This window comes from Phoenix dactylifera, chromosome 18 (genome assembly GCF_051530095.1).
Source record: "Phoenix dactylifera cultivar Ajwa chromosome 18, Ajwa_hap1_PhDact_Kaust_v1.1, whole genome shotgun sequence".
NCBI lineage: Eukaryota > Viridiplantae > Streptophyta > Magnoliopsida > Arecales > Arecaceae > Phoenix > Phoenix dactylifera.
In genome coordinates, this window is record NC_143207.1 from 18,234,085 (window position 1) to 18,254,561 (window position 20,477).

Below are 20,477 nucleotides of genomic sequence, written 5' to 3' on the forward strand. Positions count from 1 at the left end.
TTCTGAAAAGAAAGTTGTATCTTTTCCGTTCCACACCCCCCCCCCCCCCCCCCCCCCCCTCTTCTCAATTCTTTCCACTCAGTGGTGGCAGTAACAAACATAGATGAATAGGCTATTCATGACCATCCTAGCCATGTCTAAACTTGCTATATAGTTCACCTAAAATTTGCCCTGACCATATTTTGTCTGCACTGCGTATGACGATCCAAATTTGCTGCATAGTAAGCAAAATTGTTCTTCCTTGCTAATGTGACAAACTAGTACTGTCTTGAAAGATTTTGTCAGTGGTGTCTTCTAGCCCTGTTACTTCATGAGACTAATCCTTTACTGAGTTTAGTGCACTAGAACTTCATGAGACTAATCACCTTCACTGAATTCACTGCATCTCTTAGGATGTTTGCTTCATCCAGTTATCAGCTATCCATTATTTATTGGGTCAACTACACAATATAAGAGATTAGGTCAGTAACACTGTATGCGCGGGTGTGCTCTTTATTCCCACTTAAACGTTTGATGAAGGGTTAAAATAAAATTCCAACTTGGAAAGCACGGTCGATATTTAGATTTTGAACGTTGGTCTCGTTTGCCGCCAATTGGACAGCAAACTGACTCGAAAGTTTCATCCAACGTGGCGACCTCCTGCATTTCCCGCCATTATATATTCTTCCCGCCGTCCTCTCGAAGCCTCGCCCAACCGACCTCGCTTCCCCATTACCTCTCGCTCTCTCTCTCTCTCTCTCGGTCCTCTTCATCCATGGCGTCTGGAGCCCAAAACGATTACGAGCGCCGGAGGCTGGAGAACATCCGCCGGAACAGCGAGATGATGGCCTCCCTCCTGCTCCAGCGGAAGGCCGCCGACCTCTCGGCCTCCCTCAAGCGCCCCTCCTCCAAAACCCCTAAACCCTCCCCCGACCGCAAGAAATCCCGCCCCTCCCCCCAACCCCCCATCGTCATCCGCCGCTCTCTCCGTACCCGCGGCCTCCCTCCAGACCAATCCCCCCACCCCGAACCCTCCGACGTCGCTCCATCCCCTCCGGCGTCCGATGTCGCCGCCGCCAGGCGCGGCCCGCTCCTCGCCCGCGAGGTCTTCTTCCAGGGGCCCGGTTCGTCCGATCTCGGCTTTAAAGACGTTATCTTGGGGGCCTCCGGCAGGCCAAGTTCGGATCTTGGGAAGGAGGGAGGGCCGTTCGATCCGAGGTCGTCCCTGGTCCTGAGGCCGGAGAATGTTGGTAAGGTTCTGTCTGAACGGATATTGACTGTAAAATTCTTCCCCTTCGGAGATCGGACGGTGATTGCCGTCGGCAACAAACTAGGGCATGTTGGCTTTTGGGATGTGGATTATGGGGAAGGGGATGGAGATGGTGTCTATGTTTACGCTCCTCATTCGGCTCCTGTTTCGGGGATTTCGATCCATCCCTTCTCCCCAACAAAGGTACAGCCTCTTAATTCTTCCTCAAGATATCGATAGATATAAGTGTTTAACAGTTCAAAGAGGTGCAAAATTTCTATGTTTTGATCGATCATTTTCATCACGTGGAGACAGATTTCTCATCTTTAGAGATTTCCCCCTTTTAAAGTCATCTACAGTGCACAAGCTGGTTAACTTTCTTAATATATTACCATGATGGGTCGTTTCGCAGTTGTTGGATACTGTCAATTGCAGGAATACTCTAGCTAGCGTGGATCTGCACGAATTCTGCTTGGCATTAGGTTAAGACATTTCATCCTGAAAGCGAGATTTAATTGTTAGGAGTTCAGGACCTCTGGAAAACCTCGTGACATGGAATGGGAATATATAGCTAAAAGAAACCACGTTATCACAATTTTTATACATGCCTAATATGCTGTTTTGAATGATACTATTGTTTGTATAAAGGGGAAAGGATATGGGAACTACTTTCTGGACTGCTGCATCGGACCTTCCTTCAATTTTTTTGTATATTTTATTTGCTGATTCACACGGTTGTATTTTCACTAGATTGATGCAATAAATCTGGTTCTACCAAAAAAAAAAAAAAACTGCTGGTGGGGGAGAGGGGGGGGGGTGTGGAGAGGAGGAGGAAAGAGCTTCAAGATGTACCCATTGTATATATTTATGAAATTTTGTTGATTGGAATAAGCCAAAGAGGCTGGCTTATACTAGTTATTACTTTTCAACAGGAAATGAAACACATACAATGCCAAAAAAAGGGATTTGAAGTGAATGCCTTAATTTTATATAGCAAGCTGAGTCAAAATGTCTTCATGAATTTTGGTGTAAATTGGTTATTCATAAACTGCATGTTGTGTAACTCAATCTCTCTCTCTCTCTCTCTCTCACACACACACACACACACACATGCACACAGATATACACACAATGCAGTAGGTAAATCACATTTGTAAAATGAAATGGTTAAATGCTTGTGGCTTCCTTATGCAGGTTTTTACCTGCGGCTATGATGGATTCATTCGTTTGATGGACATCGGGAAGGAAACTTTCAATATGATCTATTCCAGTGATGCTCCTATTTACTCAATATGTCCACAGCCTAATGATAATAACTACTTGTATCTTGGTGAGGGATCAGGGGAGCTGAAGATGTGGGATCAGAGGGTGGGGAAAGTCTCAAGTTCTTGGGATTTGCATGAGCAACGGATTAATACAATAGACTTTCATCCAGAAAATTCAAACTTGGTAGCTACAAGTTCAACAGATGGGATGGCCTGCATATGGGACTTGAGAAGTATAAAGAATGATAGACCAGAAAGCTTGAAGAATGTTCAGCATCGCAGAGCTGTTCATTCTGCATATTTCTCACCCAGTGGGAGCTTCCTTGCAACAACAAGGTAAGTTTTATCCTGCATTGGTTTTGGAAATTGTTAGAATGCTTAAAATCTGTAGTATATTTTTCAATATGATTGTTTCTGGCGGCAGGTGGCTGAGAATCGATATGCCTGGTTAGTTAAATACCTCTAGATTTTATTGTTAAATCATAGATATGTTTATCTGAGACAGGAGTAGATAATATGTTATCATATATTTTTCTGCATCAATTATCCATGCTCATCTATAGCAATATTTCTTTATTCCTTTGTTTGTTGCAAGATAGCAATAGATAATCATGGATGCTTGTGACTATATACCAGATGTCCCATAATAATTTGGGCTTTCATTAATTAGAAAATGATCCACAGTATTGTTGAGTGTAATGTTATTCTTTTTGAATGATTGCTATTTATGTTAGCAGTTCTGATATCATCTCCTGTTACTTGCTAGGCACGTATATCTTGGAAACTTTTAATTATAAAAGTGTTATTATTCCTTTAATTTTCTTATTCTTCTATTTATGTTTTCTCAGAAAAAAGATCCTACTTTGTGTATAACATCAATGGCCCACATATTAATCAGAAATTGCTATCATATTTTACACTAGATCTAAGCTCTGCTTTTAATTTAGCTGCAAATATTAGTTATTTCTTGATCTCTTGTTCATGTCACAAATTTATAATTTTAATTTTGTACATTGGTACATTGTGCCTTCTCCTAGATGATACCAGTGAGTTTCACTTAAAAATGAATGTAATATGTCCCAAGAAATCATGCTTAACATTTTTTGCCTTCCAGTTCTTCCTTTGTTGTTATGGTTGCTCACTGATGCTTTTATGCAGTATTGATGATAGTGTTGGAATTCTGGGTGGCAACAACTTCGATGATCTAACACTGATTAGACATAACAATCAGACCGGTAGATGGTTATCATCATTCAGGTATGGCTATTTACATAATCTCTAAAATTATTGATATGATTTTTATTCGTGGGATTGCTTATAGGCTCCAACACCAATAAGTGACTGTAGAGCTTACTGAAGACAAGTTCCTCGGTAGATTTTACCATTATGATGGTCGTTTAGTATCATATGGCTCCTGGAGATGGTTCTCAAATCTATCTTGAACTTCCAGTCTGCAAATCAAACAAATGACTTCAGGATACTATGGTTCTATTGGTTTAGGGAGAATAGGTTCATTTTATTTAGGCACTTTTGGGTCAAACCTAGTGGGTTAATAGTTCTGTGATTATATGGCATATTACTTTTGTTTATTTCCTTTATACTGATCTTTAATGTATAAATTTAATGAAGGAAAACTTCAGAAGCAGTGACCTGCCTAAAATTTGGTAATCAACAATAACTGTCGAGTTTGTCCTCAACTATTTGGATTTTGGGGCAGGCTTTGGGAATCCTTATTTTTCAGTCATCAAATCAGGAAGATCCCTTTGTTTGTGCTTCTTTTAGTGATTGGGTTTCAATCTAGTGTAACTCTCATCATTTCACCATTCTGGTACCAACATAGTTGGTGTTATGTTCTTCCTGGGTTTAGTTGTATGCATACATGTGCGCACAAGCGCATGCTTATGCAGACACATACATATGTTTAACTTACTATAAGTGGCAGTTGCGTTTATCATGTCTAAGGCTTGTGTGGCAGGATCTTGTAAGATGCCTCGACTGTCTTGAATAAGTGTTCTTTCTGTTTGTACCCGCCACTTTAGTGTCCACTAGAGGATCCTTGTATATAGAATAAAGTCTCTGGGCAAAACAACTTTATGCTTGATATTTAGGATGGCAAATGTTAATGTACTAAGCAGAACGAGTGTTCATTTTATTCCATATTAATTTAAAATTCTAAAAGAATGAAATTCTTCATAGAGCGCAACAATATCTCTAAATTGAAATGGGTTTAACTGACGATATAGGAGACATCCAAGTATGGGAAATTCTCAGTCTATTTGCAATAATGCTTTATATATCTGTCTTGATCTTAGTGAAAATTTTTGAAGCCAGGTTGCATTCAAGCATGCACTGCGCAGATGCACAACGATGCACATGCGTGCACACATTTGGGTCGGTTGTTGATGATTGAGCTAACAAGGCTACAGCATTTGTAGAATTTGTTTGAACCTCCTCTTAGGGGTTGAACATCTTAATCTTCATTCACAGCGTCTATGTCGTAGTTTGTTAGGCCCCATTTAGAAGAGCTGTTGGTAGTAGAGCTCTTAGAAGTAGAGCTTTTGGAAGTAGAGCTTTTATAAAAGGTTGTTTGCTGTTTGGTAACTACATTTCTAAAGTGTTGTGCCACTTTAACATATATTTGGTAAATAAACTGAGAAAATACTTTTGGTATGATAAATTTATTAATACATAAATATATGATATAGTATAATATTATTGTAATGTAATATAATAATATAATAATATAGTAACATAATATTGTATACTATAGCATAATAATTTAATATATTATTAAATTATTTAACATAGCATATCAATGTATTATGATATAATATAATATAGTATTATATTTATAGTATAATACAATAATAAGGATATAAAATATTATAATTACTAGCATAAATTAATTTTTTATAATATAACAAATTTTCTAGCTAGATGATAAAATTGGTTAAACAATTATTAAAGGGAAATTTTGTGTAATTATATTTTATCACGGATATTTTGGTCAAAAAAATGGCTTTCCGACCGAGCTAAAAAATGATTTTTCAGAAAGCTCCAAAATAGAGATTCTTGCAAAAAGCTAAAATAGCTTTCCAAAATTTTTACCAAATATTCCTAATTCATTTAAAAGTATTTTTTGAGAGACAAAAAGTACTTTTTGGCCCTCCAAAAGCTCCCCCAAATGGAGCCTTAGTCATATAGATTTGACTTATGATTGATCCATCATTAAGTTAGAACTTGCTTAACTCTGCACTTGGATATGCTGGCCTTTTTGTGTCACTCTCTTAACTGCTATTCGTACATCACTATAATAGCTGACGGATTTTCTTCTGTTTCAGAGCAATCTGGGGATGGGATGACTCCTATTTGTTTTTAGGTAACATGAGAAGGGCCGTCGATGTTATCTCAATCAAAGAGAAAACGACCACACCTCTGGAAAGCGAGCACATGACTTCGATACCCTGCCGGTTTGCTGCACATTCATGTAAACGGGGGTCTCTGGCCTGTGCCACTGCTGGTGGTAAGATATACCTCTGGACGGGATCATAAATGCTTATCTGGGGCCTGTTCAAGCAAAAGAGCCAGTCCACTGTTTGTACTCTCATTTCCAAGTCGTAAAATGAAGATGGGGTTTAACTGTTAAAAGTGGTGCTGTTTGACCTGATGACTATTTTGTTAGTTCCAGTAGAAATCTGCTGGAATGTGAGTTGAAAGGCTTATGCATATTGTAACAGATAAAATTCTTCTCTTAGCTTATGTTAATTGAATATGTTCTGGTTGCGTTTAGGGCATCAGAATCTGGTTAACAAGGGTAACTTTTGGGTCCTGGGACCGTACTCAGCTGACATCTCTTCTGTTCAAATTAGCTCTCTTATGTTTCAAAGGGACTGTACTCAGCTGACACGACACCTCTTCTGTTCAAATTAGCTCTTATGTTCAAATCAACTCAAAACATATTGTCTCTAATCAGGTGACTGGGACATGATAAATTAAGCTTTTATCTGGCAAGGACTGTTGGATTACATTAGAAAATTCATTTTGTTTGGTAACGTCCTATTATTGCTCGTGCCTTGATCTTTCAGGATGTTTGGTGCTGATTATATTTTTTTTAAAAAAAGATCCATTTAAAATCTTGACTAAAAGCTAATCTTTTGACATTTGATGTTTGGTAATCACAAATTTCACATTGATGTAACCATCATTGATGAATGGGTTTATCATATTTAAAAGAAAGAATAACCAGAAAATAAGCTAGAAGTTAGTCTCCTAAGTTTTTCCAACTCTTCTTAATATCCCAATATCTTCTGTCATAAGGCCATCATACACCTATTCCTCTCTATTAGTCGTCCAGTGTAGCCTACCTAGCATGATTACGATTATTTCAAGAAGGTAATGGACAGATCATGGCGGGGATCTTGGTTTTCCTGAAATTATACAACATGTCCTCTATTTTCTCCAAAAACATCTAGAATAATCCTCATGATTAAATTAGAAATAGAGGTGGTTGAAAATTTTTCAGATTAAGTGGTTGCCCAACAAATATTTTTCAGATTAGCTCAAATAGTATGGCAAATTTTTGAGTTGATTGCAAATTTTAGCCTCAAATTCTCGAGATTAGCTGGTTTCTCTTTAGACGACATCCATTCCGTCAGATGGCTGATAGCATCATTCTATTTGATAATGCTCACTCTTTTATTGTTCAGCTTTAAGCGTGTAGGAAGCTTTGAGAAACAGGTATTTTCGTTCGTGGTGCAACTAGAACAGAACCATCTAGCAGCATAAGAAGAGTCGGCAGCCAGCTTGCAGTTGTTTCACAGAAATATAGTACATGCATTCTAATGACTTCCATTCCTAGGACATTTAACAGAGCTCAAACATTTGCCCTCGCAGAACAAGCATATCTAAAAGGGCAACCTCCAAAATTACAGTTTTAGTGTACTACAAATGAATACTCTTAAAAGGATCTTTTTTTTGTACACGTAGCTCTTGACAAGTTGTTTTAAATTATGGCGAACCCTGCTGTATTTTAATATACATAAAAGGCACAAAAAGAGCCTCATCTCATCTATGGTTGGCATTATGTACAACAATGATATGGAAACTGGAGCTGAAAAGCTGCATATTCATGGTTAGTTGGGCTGTGTGTTAGTCTAGTCATATTTTTGCTCCAAGAACAAGGGAAGAACAAAATGATTGTGAAAATGATGGTAAATGTTAACAAAAATGACAAGACTTAGGGCTTATTTACATATCCAAGTTGCTGGAGACACCACAAGGCGCCTTCTGCAGCATGATCTTCTGCGGCTCTCTTTCGTGGCTTTGCTTCACCAAAACACTCCAGGCGTGTTGGGGTAACTCCTTCAACTTCGACAGTAACCTTGTAAGTGAACCTGCACAGTTTCAGATCAGTGGCTGATTGATTTGTAGAGGCAGTCAGATATATGTTCCAGCACTGCTGTAAAAAACTATAGACAGGAAAAATGACAGAAACCCAACGCCAACAGGAGATGCCCAACGCTAAATTTGACATCACTGGCTCTAGAGAATATCTTTCTAAAGGATTCTAACTTCACACACACACACACACACTGATTGTAGAGGCAGTCAGATGTCTTCTAGCACACAGCCAAAAACTGAATCAAGTCATGGTAGAGAAAATAGAGGAAACCCAACATCAACAGTGGATACCCAATGCTAAATTTGACAACAGAGGCTCTACAGAATATATTCCTAATGGATCCAAAATTCACATACACGCACGCACAGAGAGAGAGAGAGAGAGAGAGAGAGAGAGAGAGGGAGGGACATTAACACACCAGTATAAGGACAGAAGCTTTAGTGATCAGCCTTTTCTTGCAAGTTGTCACTTTCTAATTGAAAAAGGCATAATTAATATTATCCTCAATGGAATCAAAATGCAATTAAGAGAGAGTCCAAAAAACTAATTAAGGGTGCTTTTGAGGGGGAGTTATTGCGAGAGCTAGGGTGGGGCTCCCAAGATAGCTGAGGATCTGATGAACCAGTGAGAATCTGCTTCTAAGACAAGGAAGCGAAAGAAGGCTGATGATGGTGGCAACGTTCAAAAGGGTACCAGATCTTATCAGCATAATAAAAAATTCTCTCTTCTATGGCAGGATTGGACTCCAGAATGTGCAGAATAATAACTACAAATGAGCAGCTTTTTTTCAGAAAAAAAGAGTCTATCCATTCTGAAAGCTATCATATATTATATAGAGAAGAGAAGAGCAGCTTTATTAGGAAATGACTGCAAGAATTACTATGGAGCTTACATCCTTTGGTGGCCTGGTCCTTCATCTTTGCAGCACTCAAATGAAGGACGTCTCCAATAGTTGGCAGCACAGATCTCAAGCAGCCTTGACTTCATTTTGCGACCCAAAGCACCTACAGGATAAAATTTAACATTAACAAAGATAGTTTTCTACATTAATGCTATACACGTATTCAGCATGTTCCAGTGGGGAAAAAAGAAAAATTCCAACACTACTACAATCCATGTAATATACCATCGATCTCCCTCTGATTATCAGCTGCTCCATCGGTCCAAACATGATGCGCTCTCACTGGATCATGTTGGCCTTTGCTTCTGTGACAAGCTTCACTGTTCTCAGCCTTAGGTCTTCCTTCTGCTCTTGATGGAATGGAAGATTTGTTAATGGAAAATGAAGAAGACTCTCCTGCCTCTTGGAGATCAAATATAGGTGGAGTCTCTTCTAACTCCTGAATTTGTAACTTCCCCAGTGGAATGGAATCAGCATTCTGTATTACTATGGGCTCTTCATTAAAGCCTATAAGTTCTGCTTTCTTCTTCCGAGTTGACTGCACAATTTCCTCCAGTGACTTACTTTTGTGCTTGTAACCAAGAGCCTGCACATTCACATCAATTGTTACAGCAGGTCATCCCAAAACGAAAGATATACAATCAGTGAATATAAATTTGATATTTCAGATTTCAGAAATTATGTAACATGTCCTCTTTTTCTCCAAAAACATCCAGAATAATCCTCATGATTAAATTAGAAATAGAGGTGGTTGAAAATTTTTCAGATTAAGTGGTTGCCGAACAAATATTTTTCAGATTAGCTCAAATAGTATGGCAAATTTTTGAGTTGATTGAAAATTTTAGCCTCAAATTCTTGAGATTAGCTGGTTTCTCCCAAGACGACATCTATTCCGTCAGACGGCTGATAGCATGGCTACCGCATCATTCTACTTGTTAATGCTCACTTTTCTAGTCTTTTATTGTTCAGCTTTAACCGTGTAGGAAGCTTTGAGAAACAGGTATTTTGGTTCGTGGTAGAACTAGAACAGAATATCTAGCAGCATAAGAAGGGTCGGTAGCCAGCTTGCAGCTGTTTCACAAAAATATAGTACATGCATTCTAATGACTTCCATTCCTATGTCATTTAACAGAGCTCAAACATTTGCACTCGCAGAACAAGCATATCCAAAAGGGCAACCTCCAAAATTACACTTTTAGTGTGCTACAAATGAGTACTCTTAAAAGGAACTTTTTTTTTGTACACATAGCTCTTGAAAAGTTGTTTTAAATTCTGGCAAACCCTGCTGTATTTTAATATACATAAGGCACAAAAAGAGCCTCATCTCATCTATGGTTGGCATTATGTACAACAATGATATGAAAACTGGAGCTGAAAAGCTGCATATTCATGGTTGGATGGGCTGTGTGTTAGTCTAGTCATATTTTTGCTCCAAGAACAAGGGAAGAACAAAATGATTGTGAAAATGATGGTAAATGTTAAGCATAATGACAATACTTAGGGCTTATTTACATATCCAAGTTGCTGGAGACACCACAAGGCCCCTTCTGCAGCATGATCTTCTGCGGCTCTCTTTCGTGGCTTTGCTTCACCAAAACACTCCAGGCGTGTTGGGGTAACTCCTTCAACTTCGACAGTAACCTTGTAAGTGAACCTGCACAGTTTCAGATCAGTGACTGATTGATTTGTAGAGGCAGTCAGATATATGTTCCAGCACTGCTGTAAAAAACTTAATCAGACAGGAAAAATGACAGAAACCCAACGCCAACAGTAGATGCCCAACGCTAAATTTGACATCACTGGCTCTAGAGAATATCTTTCTAAAGGATTCTAACTTCACACACACACACACACACATTGATTGTAGAGGCAGTCAGATATGTCTTCTAGCACAGCCAAAAACTGAATCAAGTCATGGTAGAGAAAATAGAGGAAACCCAACAACAACAGTGGATACCCAATGGTAAATTTGACAACAGAGGCTCTACAGAGTATATTCCAAATGGATCCAAAATTCACATACACACACACGCGCGCGCACACAGAGAGAGAGAGGGACATTAAAACACTAGTATAAGGACAGAAGCCTTTGTGATCAGCCTTATCTTGCAAGTTGTCCTTTATAGCCTGACTTTCTAATTGAAAAAGGCATAATTAAATATTATCCTCAATGGAATCAAAATGCAATTAAGAGAGAGTCCAAAAAACTAATTAAGGGTGTTTTTGAGGGGGAGTCATTGCGAGAGCAAGGGTGGAGCTCCCAAGATAGCTGAGGATCTGATGAACCAGTGAGAATCTGCTTCTAAGACAAGGAAGCGAAAGATGACTGATGATGGTGGCAATGTTCAAAAGGGTTCCAGATCTTATCAGAATAATAAAAAATTCTCTCTTCTATGGCAGGATTGGACTCCGGAATGTGCAGAATAATAAAAAGAAATGAGCAGCTTTTTTTCAGAAAAAAATAGTCTATCCATTCTGAAAGCTATCATATATTATATAGAAAAGAGAAGAGCAGCTTTATTAGGAAATGACTGCAAGAATTACTATGGAGCTTACATCCTTTGGTGGCTTGGTCCTTCATCTTTGCAGCACTCAAATGAAGGACGTCTCCAACAGTTGGCAACACAGATCTCAAGCAGCCTTGACTTCATTTTGCGACCCAAAGCACCTACAGGATAAAATTTAACATTAATAAAGATAGTTTTCTACATTAACGCTATACACATATTCAGCATGTTCCAGTGGGGAAAAAAAGAAAAATTCCAACACTACTACAATCCATGTAATATACCATTGATCTCCCTCTGATTCTCAGCTGCTCCATCGGTCCAAACATGATGCACTCTCATTGGATCATGTTGGCTTTTGTTTCTGTGACAAGCTTCACTGTTCTCAGCCTTAGGTCTTCCTTCTGCTCTTGACGGAATGGAAGATTTGTTAATGGAAAATGAAGAAGACTCTCCTGCCTCTTGGAGATCAAATATAGGTGGAGTCTCTTCTAACTCCTGAATTTGTAACTTCCCCAGTGGAATGGAACCAGCATTCTCTATTACCATGGGCTCTTCATTAAAGCCTATAAGTTCTGCTTTCTTCTTCCGAGTTGACTGCACAATTTCCTCCAGTGACTTCCTTTTGTGCTTGTAACCAAGAGCCTGCACATTCACATCAATTGTTACAGCAGGTCATCCCAAAACGAATCAGTGAACATAAATTTGACATTTCAGCTTACAGAAGTTTTTTTTTTTTTTTTTTGGTACAACAGCGGCTCACACCCTACGGGTGTGGATGCGGCCAACAAAATCCAAAAAAAGTTTTCTTTTGACATTTAAATAATAGTTCAGGATCAGGCTTCTGTGAATAGAGAAAGAATCAAACTCGAGAGACATGCTGTCTCATGATTCAAAGTCCACATCATGCCACAAGTCATATTTAATTTATTCACAAAAGAAGCTAAATTCGGAAACATATTATTGAGAATTTTTTATGACAATTACATATTACAATGACAACCCAGTTGGAAGCAAATAGAAAATGTCAAGCCAGGATTCTTCGGTGCAAAACTGATTCAAGTTAAAGGGAGCAAACACAAGGATTTTGAAGTCAGATAAAGAAAGGGTGTTGACAGTCATAGATGATGGTCTATAACCTATTTCAGGAATATTCTATTATACTGTATTGGCAGTTTATGGCAAAACCAATCGGAAACCTTGCAACCTTTGTAGGGTTGTTAGTTGACAGTTAGTGCAGTGAATTAGGAAATCGGAAATGAAAACTTGTAAAGGTCGTAGACAGAGTAAGCTGGGTTGCAATTCACCTATAGGATTGTATTTGATGAGTTGCTCTTTTGTTTCATGAGTTCTTTTCTTCATTGTCAGGGCTTTATAGATGGCATCCACATTCATCGATTTATCTCATGACTCGCTATAATTTGATTGCTGCAACATTGACTATGAATTTTCTTTGATGATCTGCACTCAAATCAGTAAACACATAAATCTTTAACATCAATGGTGCTCATAAGATTTTTCTACTGGGATTTGACTTTATTTATCATTTGAAGCAAGCAGATCGATATGGACACATAAAGTGCACTTGAAGAGGAGCTGAGATCTGATTAAAGATCACTGTAGCCAGTAGAATATATGGTGTTCTCTTTCAGTGATTAGCAGTAGAAGTATATTTTTAACTAATAAGGAGGTTTCGAGCATGATAATGGCTTCCACCTTAGGAACTATTCTTTCCAGGAGAGAGATAGGAACTACTGTTTGCAGGAGAGAGAGAGAGAGAGAGTTGAGAGGTGGATGACACTGATGAAGCCTCTTAGACACAGCCATTACACAAAACACAGGCGGCTGTGATCGAGAGATTGGATCTCTCCAATTCTGCCCTAAACTATAGAAGATCACAACTCGAGATGCCCTAATTTTGTAAAAATATTTAAACAATTTCAGAGTCATAAGAACAATCTGTTATAAGAGACAATTATACAATCAGGAGATTCCCCAGCCGAGATCGGATTTCTGCTTGAATACGCAACAAAAGAGTCGTATATGAATGTCAGCACTTCTAGAATCCACATTGACAAATATCAGCAAAACATGTGATTTTTGTCCCTGCAGTACCTTCTATGCAAGATGAGTGTGGGATTATCAAGTCTTGCAACTTCAAATTGCATCTTCCCAGACTTACATGGATCTCCTATATAATTGTTTCCTTTCTCCCTAAATATGTAGGCATCAAATGTTTTGCCTTAATATGAGATTTTAAAAGCAACATCCAGTCACTGTCATGTCAGGAAGTCGCAAGTAGGTATACTTGCTCAGTTATATATGCTCAGGTTTGATCATAAGAGCAATTGGGCATGTTTACAGAATTTAGAGAACAATATAATTGCTTAAAGTTGTTAGATGATGACTTGTTGAAGTAATGTGGAAGACTGACAACTAGAACAAGATTGATAGACTATAGCAGCTTCAACAGTCCTAAGAGTTCAAACATCTAGCAGCTTCACATAGTCAAGATTCTAATGACAAGTATAGGGATATCAATAGGGATATCAGTTTTACATAAAATTAACAAAACCGGAAGGCTGGACAGCTCCAATAGGCTTACCTTCAGTTTAGAAAGTGCTTCTTGTGCAGCCATTCTTCTGGCAGCTTTCGAGTTTTGGTTAGTTGCAGTGCAAGTCAAAGGGTTACCTTTTGCATCCACTTCTACTTTGACAAGATAGCCTTCTTTTATTTTCATTGGATCTGGAAGTCTCAACTCAAAATCATAATATTGACAGAGTTCTCGGAGTTCTCTAACAGAGTTAAGCTGTAAGCTAGAAAAACTTAAGACCGGTTCCAAGAATGTGAGCATTAACCTCCAAACATGCTTTAAATTGAATCCTGTATCCAAAAGTACAGCACCTACACAAGATTCAATGATGTCACCAAGTACCTGTGTTGTTATGGTACAGAGCAGAAATAATCCATTAGTCCACTGTCCACATAGAAAGCATAAAATAGTTTTAGGACAGATAAAAGAATGAAGATGTTAAAGCAAAACCAGGAAAAAGCATAGTATAGAAAAGTGACAAGTTTGGGAAACAACTGCTCCTGTGGATCCATGCCTGAACAGTCTGATGCAAATGATTACTTCAGCTTAAATACATACTCACTTAATATTTGTTTATTAATATAATCTATCCACATATTTAGGATTAAAGGAGCCAAAATCTATCAGAAATAACAGGACGAAATGAGGACTGATCAATGCAGAGTACATGTGTAACCTAAAAACAAAGAGCCAGATGACAGAAAAATGGCTAGAATTTAACATGTTATACAATTAATTCCATACTTCCTAAGATGAACAATAAAGATTGGACCTCATGAATATAAAAATGGCAAGGGTGGAACTATAAAAGTGTGTGAAGGAAAAGATCATATGCTGCAGGAAAACAATACCATGAGTGTTCTACATACTATCTTAAACAAGGTATTATTGCTCAGCTTTGAGCATGTAATGCAAGTTTTGGTACATGAATGCCAACAAACAATAAATTTGCAATAGATCCCTTGTTCCCAAACAACAAGCAAAAAAAAAAAAGTTGATTCCTTAAAATTACAGCCACATGCTGATATCAAGTCCTTTCAGAAGGTGTGGAAACTTGGTAGGTAAATATAATGGTTGCCACCAAGGTTCGTTGAACCGGACAGAACCGTCTAGTTCCAGCAGGTTTCGGCCAGTTCTAGTCGATTCCAGTCACATCCAATTAGGTTCCGGCTCCTAGGGGGCCAGAATCATTTTCTATTAGAGAACTGACCCGGTCTCCGACCGGTCGGCTCAGTTCGAGCGGAACCGGCCGGTTCGGTTCGATTCAGCAATCATTGGTTGCCACCTTATCTCATTCATAAAGAGCAGATTTCATCCTGAAACCATTTATTTTTTTGGTACCCAATCTGATCATAATATCATAATAATAGGTAGAAATTGGATCAATTTTTATAGTCTATACAAGACTCCTTAAGTGGAAGTGATACAATTTTTTTCCAGGAATGTTTTTATCAATTCATTTCCATTTGTACTTATCACAAATTCGAACTTGCATCAAAAATGCTCTTCATTCCTCCGTCTCGTTTCCGTTCATAAGCATGGACTCAGATTCATATGTCAGGTGCAGGAATGTGTCCAAGCATCGGATCCTTTTAATATCTAAAGATTTCTTCTTATAGAGCCAGATCCAAGTGCCATACCTCTGTCCGTTTCTAAATGTCAGATCTAGGGAATTTTGGATAAATTGAATGATCTAGGTAACACGTCGCCACTGAACCTGCCCAATCCACACAAAATACAAAGATCTGCACATTATCTATTATCTCTACTTTTGCCAAATGGGCCTAAGTTGAATAAAGATTGTTCTGCAGTGCCAAACTAGGACTAGAATAATTCAACAGGGTTCAACTGGACGAGGTCCCAGTGTTGGCGACCATGATGAGAACAAGAATCTTCTAATTGGTGACTTAGAAAAAGCATGTGCTCAAGAGAAAGTGATACAAATATAGAAAGAAGACAGAAATAGAACAGGGGCCTCTTTCAAGGTCTTAGAGAGGTACAGCTACAGGGAAGGAACTCTAAGAGGAGTCCAACTAAACAATAAAGGTCTAATCGCACACTTAATTTCAATTTCTAATTTATATGTTACTTTCACATTGATTTTCACGGTTCATTAGGATGGATCAATTATTAACTTCGGTAATGTAGCTTATTAAATTGACATGACTTCTACGTTCTCACGTGACTTTTTCATTAGTCATCTGACTTATAAATACCATGGAATTGATCTTTCAGCTTGTGTTAGATTAGAAGTCCGGTCATGGTAGGTCATGCAGAAACTTTCAGTTTTGCTTTCTTTGTTTTTTTTTCGATCAACAACCAGGCTAAGAAATTTGCCTTGGGACTGGCTTTTTTAAGTCTTCATATATACGTATAGATACATACATATACATATACATATATATATACATATACATAAACACACACATACACACACATATATATATATAAAGAGTGAGAGAGATGGACTTGGCTACACTCGAGTGGATCACCACTTAGATTCAGTCAGGTTTAGATCAGACGATAGGTGCCTTACCAAGCCGTTGGATGTGATCTACTATCCCTCAACTGCTTACACAATAAAAATTAAGTGATTTGGAGACCCCCTAGCCTAGGCATCAAGTGGTCAAAAAAAAAAAACATGCATTGTTCGTGTTTAGACTGTCCAAATTTTTCACCACTTGATGCAAATGCTAGAGGTCTCCAACTAACATGATTTTTTGTGGAAGCAATTTAGAAATAGTAGACCACATCCAACGGCTCGGATCATCGATGTGGGATCCCCATCATCTGATCTAGACCTGATCAGATCTAAGTAGAGATCTACTCGAGTATAGCCAAGTCTATAACACTGCTGATAGACATGTTGATTCAAGAGTATGCATGAGATGTTTCTATTTTTCTTTTAATTTTTTATTTGTGGGCAAACACACTCCCATTCTTAGTTGATTTACCTTTTATCTTTTTTATCCTTAGAGATAAAGAGCAAGAGGGGGAGAATGAATACATACTCCTAAAAATAGCATTTGGCTCTTCGCCCGAGGCCATATCTAGGTGTTTTGATAACTTTAATCTTAGTAATGCTCGTAGCATACTACATACTTTCAAATTTTACCATATCTAAAATGTGTAGATCGATAACCAACTATTGTAGACCTTCTTGATGGCTTTAAACAAGATCCTAGTATAAAAATACTAAAATATTGCGGTGTTACAACTTTTAAAAATTATCATTCTAAAATAAATAGGTTGTTAACTAGTTCATCTCGAGATCTCCCATGTAATGGCTTTCAACATATAAGCATTTTAGGTGTCTTGCATTCCCTTCATTAGTCTCTTTAGCATTTGTATCTCGACACATCTATCAAATGTCTTTTTAATATAATATGCAAAAACAGATTGGACTGACAAATTATTCAGCATCTATCCTTTTCCTCTTTGTATGGGATTGATATCCAATCCCACTCGCTGGATAAGATTTAAGATAAAGTCTAGAGGTCTGATCTTAGCTTCAACTCAAAATGAAATAAATGTTTGGGTGTTTCTTACTGTAGTTTTAGTGGTTTCAGTAAAAAAATAGTGATTAGTTTCTCAAATAAATAAAAAAACAAAGTCAAAAATAATGAAAACTCTTTAGAAAAATATGCATCTGAAAGAAGCATTACAGCCAAATTGCCTATGAGCCAAAAAGATGGTAGGATTGGCATTCGCTAATGGCAACTATGGGCTGCTTATCTTTGTATGATGGCATATACAAACCCTTATCATTGTGTGACCACATATGTGAACACTCTTATGTAGGCCCATGTGAAACAGTTGGGTTACACATTGGTTTCAAGCACAGTGAAATATACTAAAATGTCAATATTTCGATTATGCTATAGTTATTGCGATTAAAAATTAAGTACTAAGTAATATAAACTAATTGCCAAACATTATTATGAGGAATACTACTATTATTTATAAAAATATGCAATCATTATACATAATATAAAAGGGCATCCCAAAGTATGAAGCTCCCTCCACTGATGGATTTAAGGAGGGTCAAATATATGCAGCCTCCCAGCATGCGGTGAGGCAATTTCTGTGGATCAAACCCATAACATCTAGGTCACCATGGAGCAATCTTACCATTGCTTCAAGGCCTACCTTCTATTACTGCACTTAATAAATTTTATTTATTTAAAATACTTAAAAATACTAATCACATGCAGCCGCATATGCAACCTGCAAAACATGTGGTATGCGGTCCCTTGACCAGCCAGATACCGCAACCACCTTTTCAAACATTTAGTCTTTTACATCAAAAAAATGAAGCCATGATTTGCACAGAAAATTACTAAAAGTCCATGTCATTAGTATTCATCTTCCACCTAATAGGATTCTAATCTTTCTTTACAAAAAGAAATCTAAAAACAAAAATTTATTGTGGGAATTAATCATCTTTAATCGATTAAACAGTTTGTACAACAATCATATGTATCAAATTTTTTATTTCAACCTTCCCAATTTTCAAAATGTTTTCCTTAGAAAAAGGAGAGTTAGCCATAAGAATAAACATCTTTATTTCTTACAATGTATTTGTTCCCCAAATGCTTTTTAAAATTTAAAAGACAACCATTTCTGATTTGGCTCAGTTGACATCAATCCAAAATGACCCAAATCAATAAGTCATGCTGGAAGTCAAGTTTAATTTTTTGCCATGATTATTCTATTATAGCCATTATTTAATTAAGGTCATCCAATATACAAATAGCTAGAAATCACAAAATTTATGCAAAAAATCATGCAGATATGGAAGCTAAAAACATTTCAAACTATTTCTTGTATCTTTCTCCTAATGCATCTTCCAGAATTTTTGCAATAGATTCGAATCAGTTTCAAGAACAACTTCGTATAAGTTCCTTTGCAATCATATTAAGGCCCTCCCATTTCTAAAGAATCCTTATAAGATCCAAGGTATAGCATATAGAGAATTGGATAGCATTTCAGGTAACATGTTCCTCTAGGTTCTCCCCTATAGCTGGTACGACTACCTAAATGTATTTTCATCTGACTGAGATAGTTCTGATTGGAGAATCAGATAATCTAAACGCTGAATTAACATAGAAGAAAGTTGGGGGGAAAAAAGGGACTAAGAAAAAGACAGGAGGAAACATTTCTGGCATGTCTAATTATATTACATACAGGTTGCTTCCATATAATGCATAGTTGTTAAAATCATTCAGGTTTTGCAAGATTTTTTGTTTGAAAAATCTTTTTTATAAGATATCGATACTACATAAATAGCAATAAAAGAAAAAAAAACTCAGACTGACTATAAATAAACATAAAATCTCCAAGAAAAAGGGAAAAACCTTTGGACATGCTGGTTCCTCAAGCAAGTCCCTTTCTGATTCAGGTAACTGAATAAAACTCTCAAATTTGGTGACTGCCTCAGTGAGACTGTTTGAATCTTTTATAAGATATTTATGCAAAGATTGCCACACCGCTACATGTGCAAAGGAGTTATTGTTGACAGTTATCGATCTTAAGTCAGTTATTTGACCTGGCTTCAGATCTGGATAAGCAGAATAGAGATACGACGTTATCAAGTACTCCAAGACAGCATCTCCGAGAAACTCCAACTTCTGGTTAGAAAGCAGAAAGGCACAACAAGAACTATCATTGTGAGTTTGCCATGTTTGCAGCCTTTTTAAAATAAATTACCCAGAAAAATTACACATTAATTTTCATATGACAACATCGAATATGTTTCTCACTAGAAATACTAACCTGGTAGCATCCTCCCGAGTGCTTATTATAAGAAGGATGGACAAATGCTTGCATAAGAAGGCCCTTGTACTGAAATGTATGACCTAACAATTGCTCAAGCTTAGCAACATTTGTATCATCAATGAGCGACATATTGCTCTTGCTTAGTTCACAAGCTCTATAAACATATGAAACTTCAAAATCGACTTGAATCCCGATCCACCGAAGAAATGCAATTGCAGCTTTAAATCCACTCTCAACAAGAAATGCTCCAACAAGAGCTTCCACAACATCTGCAATGGTTTTCCTGTGCAGCCAATGATGGGATTTGGTGCATTTCACATTAGTGGCTTCTGCTCCATCTGTCTTAGTATTAGTTCCCCGTTGATGTATTGTTGATTCTGTGTCCACATTACACACAACTGTACATGGACGGCCTGGTGCAAAGAACTGAGCTGGATCAAACAATTCATCACGTATGTACACCTGAAAATAAAAAAAGGACAAGTTTCAAGATACGGATGGAAATCCAACTTTTGGCAAATCTTGATGCAGCATAGCATCCTTATATGAAAACCTAAAGGTTGCTTTTTCAAAATTATAGATTTCATAACACCAGCATCTAAGATCTGCAATAATCTAAAACTACACACTGTACAAGAAAGAATGCCTATAGCATGCTTTTAAAGAAGGTAAAATGCAAGTATGTAAACCTAACAGCAAGAAATACCTCATAAATATTGACAACAATGCATAAGAATTAAAAAATAATGACATAAAATTACCCAATCAGTAACAAAAACTTCACTAAAATGATATCCTAAAATA

The 20,477-nt window shown here is 37.4% G+C and overlaps 2 protein-coding genes across 7 annotated transcripts in view; one reads left to right on the forward strand and one right to left on the reverse strand.

Moving 5' to 3' along the window:
* The first annotated feature begins 99 nt into the window (after positions 1-99).
* Positions 100-6,466, forward strand: DRS1 (DROUGHT SENSITIVE 1). Its single transcript, XM_017840431.5, has 4 exons — positions 100-1,432; positions 2,423-2,829; positions 3,652-3,750; positions 5,835-6,466. Exons 1-4 carry the CDS (start codon positions 755-757, stop codon positions 6,043-6,045), a joined length of 1,395 nt encoding a protein of 464 aa, XP_017695920.3. The 5' UTR covers positions 100-754; the 3' UTR covers positions 6,046-6,466.
* Positions 6,467-7,482: 1,016 nt separating this feature from the next.
* The window catches only part of LOC103696391 (endoribonuclease Dicer homolog 4), a 79,782-nt gene continuing 66,787 nt past the window's right edge, over positions 7,483-20,477 (reverse strand). For 3 of the 6 annotated variants that reach the window (XM_088714275.2, XM_088714277.2, XM_039119128.3), the window contains 9 exons: positions 19,671-20,135; positions 19,253-19,525; positions 13,908-14,237; positions 11,587-11,947; positions 11,352-11,463; positions 10,308-10,449; positions 9,021-9,381; positions 8,787-8,898; positions 7,483-7,886 (listed from right to left, as the gene is read on the reverse strand). In XM_088714275.2, coding sequence (XP_088570401.2) covers positions 7,730-7,886; positions 8,787-8,898; positions 9,021-9,381; positions 10,308-10,449; positions 11,352-11,463; positions 11,587-11,947; positions 13,908-14,237; positions 19,253-19,525; positions 19,671-20,135 — 2,313 coding nt within the window. In that variant the 3' untranslated portion in view covers positions 7,483-7,729. Of the gene's footprint in view, positions 7,887-8,312; positions 8,661-8,786; positions 8,899-9,020; positions 9,382-10,292; positions 10,450-11,351; positions 11,464-11,586; positions 11,948-13,907; positions 14,238-19,252; positions 19,526-19,670; positions 20,136-20,477 lie in introns of those variants that run through there. The other 3 variants (XR_015974679.2, XR_015974680.2, XM_088714276.2) reach the window with 3 other exon arrangements.